At 42.3% G+C, this 2,688-nt stretch overlaps 1 protein-coding gene across 1 annotated transcript; it reads left to right on the plus strand.

The window, feature by feature from the left end:
* Window positions 1-1,475: 1,475 nt before the first annotated feature.
* LOC130360747 (trace amine-associated receptor 4-like) lies at window positions 1,476-2,483 on the plus strand. Its single transcript, XM_056563317.1, has one exon. It carries the CDS (start codon window positions 1,476-1,478, stop codon window positions 2,481-2,483), a length of 1,008 nt encoding a protein of 335 aa, XP_056419292.1.
* The last annotated feature ends 205 nt before the right edge of the window (window positions 2,484-2,688 follow it).

Consider the following 2,688-nt stretch of genomic DNA (forward strand, 5'->3'; position numbering starts at 1 on the left):
TGCTCTCTCTCGTACAGAGCCCCGCTTGTCCTAAGGTACAGAGCCCCGCTTGTCCTCAGGTACAGAGCCCCGCTTGTCCTCCTGTACAGAGCCCCGCTTGTCCTCAGTGTACATAGCCCTGCTTGTCCTCAGATACAGAGACCTGCTTGTCCTCAGGTACAGAGCCCTGCTTGTCCTCAGTGTACAGAGACCTGCTTGTCCTCAGGTACAGAGCCCTGCTTGTCCTCAGCTTGTCCTCAATGTACAGAGCCCTGCTTGTCCTCAGGTACAGAGCCCCGCTTGTCCTCAGGTACAGAGCCCTGCTTGTCCTCAGTGTACATAGCCCTGCTTGTCCTCAGTGACTGCACCTAATGTGGGGAACTGTACTGCCCTAATGTGGGGAACTATACTGCACCTAATGTGGGGGAACTATACAGCACCTAATGTGGGGAACTATACTGCACCTAATGTGGGGAAATTAAACTGCACCTAATGTGGCGAAACTATACTGCACCTAATGTGGGGAAACTATACTGCACCTAATGTGGGGGGAACTGTACTGCACCTAATGTGGGGGGAACTGTACTGCACCCAATGTGGGGGAACTATACTGCACCTAATGTGGGGGAACTATACTGCATCTAATGTGGGGGAACTATACTGCACCTAATGTGGGGGAACTGTACTGCACCTAATGTGGGGGAACTGTACTGCACCTAATGTGGGGGAACTGTACTGCACTGCACCTAATGTGGGGCGAACTATATTGCACCTAATGTGGGGGGAACTATACTGCACCTAATGTGGGGGGAACTATACTGCACCTAATGTGGGTGGAACTATACTGCACCTAATGTGGGGGGAACTATACTGCACCTAATGTGGGGGGAACTATACTGCACCTAATGTGGAGGGAACTATACTGCACCTAATGTGGGGGGGGGGGGAACTATACTGCACCTAATGTGCGGAACTATACTGCACCTAATGTGGGGAACTATACTGCACCTAATGTGGGGAAACTAATATGCTCTAAAATGCATGATTTTACTTTCTATGAACAAGAAAATGACGAAGTGCTGGTATAATGACGCAACACTATGGGGCTGGTATGTAATTTTTTCCAGGGCTGGTTTTCACACCCAGTCCGGCCCTGAGAATACCCTCTTAAATGTTCAACTAAAATCTAGGTATTGGGGTCTTATTTGCTGCTACACAGGTATCATGGCAGTGTTATTTTACATTGTACTGGGATGTAAATCATATTTGGCATTATATGGCACTGTATAACTTTGCGGTTTTTATTTTTAACTTAGTTCAGACATGTGACAGAGTCCCTTTGAATCTTACATACAGTATATACCGGTTCATACATGATGTTATGTGTATAATATTGTACAATAAAGTGTTGCTGCTTTTTTATTCCTTGCAGCGATCTGAAGCAGTCTGAACATGAATTCCTCAGGACCATGGAGCGAGGGAACCATGAATAGTTCATGAATAGTTGCTCTCATTTCCTCAACAGTACCTGCAGTAGTAAAAACAGATCTCTTTCTAGTTATTTGGCGTTGTACATGGTCATGTCTGGGGCAATGGTTCTCACCGTTTTGGGAAACCTGATGGTGATCATTTCAGTTTCTCATTTTAAACAACTTCATACCCCGACCAATGCCCTCATCTTGTCCTTGGCTACTGCCGATTTCCTTGTTGGCCTGATGGTCATGCCATATAGCATGGTAAGATCCGTCACCTCGTGCTGGTACTTTGGGGACTTGTTCTGTAAGCTTCACAGTTGCTTTGATATGATGCTGTGCACAAGCTCCATATTTCATCTCTTCTTCATTTCTGTAGACCGGTATTATGCAATATGTCACCCTCTTCACTATTACAAAAAAATGTCAGTTCCAATGATACAGACATTTTTGTTTGTAAGTTGGTCTGGGCCTTGTCTGTATTCCTTTGGCCTTATCCTATCCGATATACATACAGAAGGCATCTATCATTACGTTGTTACCTTGTCATGCACTGGCTTGTGTACTTTAGTGTTAAATAAACTTTGGGGAACAATTTCTTCATTAATCTGCTTTTTTATCCCTGGAATTCTGATGATCGGCATTTACATTCATATTTTTTCTATCGCAAGAAAACAAGCTAAGAGCATATCAAATCACACGTATCCTCTAAGTGGGAAAAAGACAACCTGCAATAAGAAGCACATGAACATGGAAAACAAGGCAGCAAGGACTTTGAGCTTAGTTATGGGAGTATTTATATTGTGCTGGATGCCATTCTTTACTATTACAGTCATTGATCCTTTCATGAACTTCTCCACATCTGAAGATCTTTATAACATTGTTTTATGGCTCGGGTATTTTAATTCTACTCTTAACCCAATAATATATGCACTGTTTTATCCATGGTTTAAAAAATCCTTTGACTATATTGTAACGGGTGCTATATTTCATCAAGGTTCTTCTTCTATACATGTTATGACTGGTGTATAATTTTTTCTAGAATAAATCCCATTTGTTCTCATATTAAAGGTTAACTACATGTGTGAAGTTGTGTTTACATAACTTATATTTGTCTCTCTTTATAATTCTAAAATAAATGTAAGAATGGGTAAATTTTGAGAAGAATGAGTGCTGGAAAAATAGAGACAAAGCAAAAAGTAAGCAGACATTTTTCCTGGGCACAGTCAAGAAAAGA

The sequence above is a fragment of the Hyla sarda genome, chromosome 3, assembly GCF_029499605.1.
Source record: "Hyla sarda isolate aHylSar1 chromosome 3, aHylSar1.hap1, whole genome shotgun sequence".
Taxonomy (NCBI): Eukaryota; Metazoa; Chordata; class Amphibia; order Anura; family Hylidae; genus Hyla; species Hyla sarda.

Bases quoted from the DNA above. Each gene is read 5' to 3' on its own strand.
- LOC130360747 (XM_056563317.1), top strand. From the start codon at position 1,476: ATGAATAGTTGCTCTCATTTCCTCAACAGTACCTGCAGTAGTAAAAAC.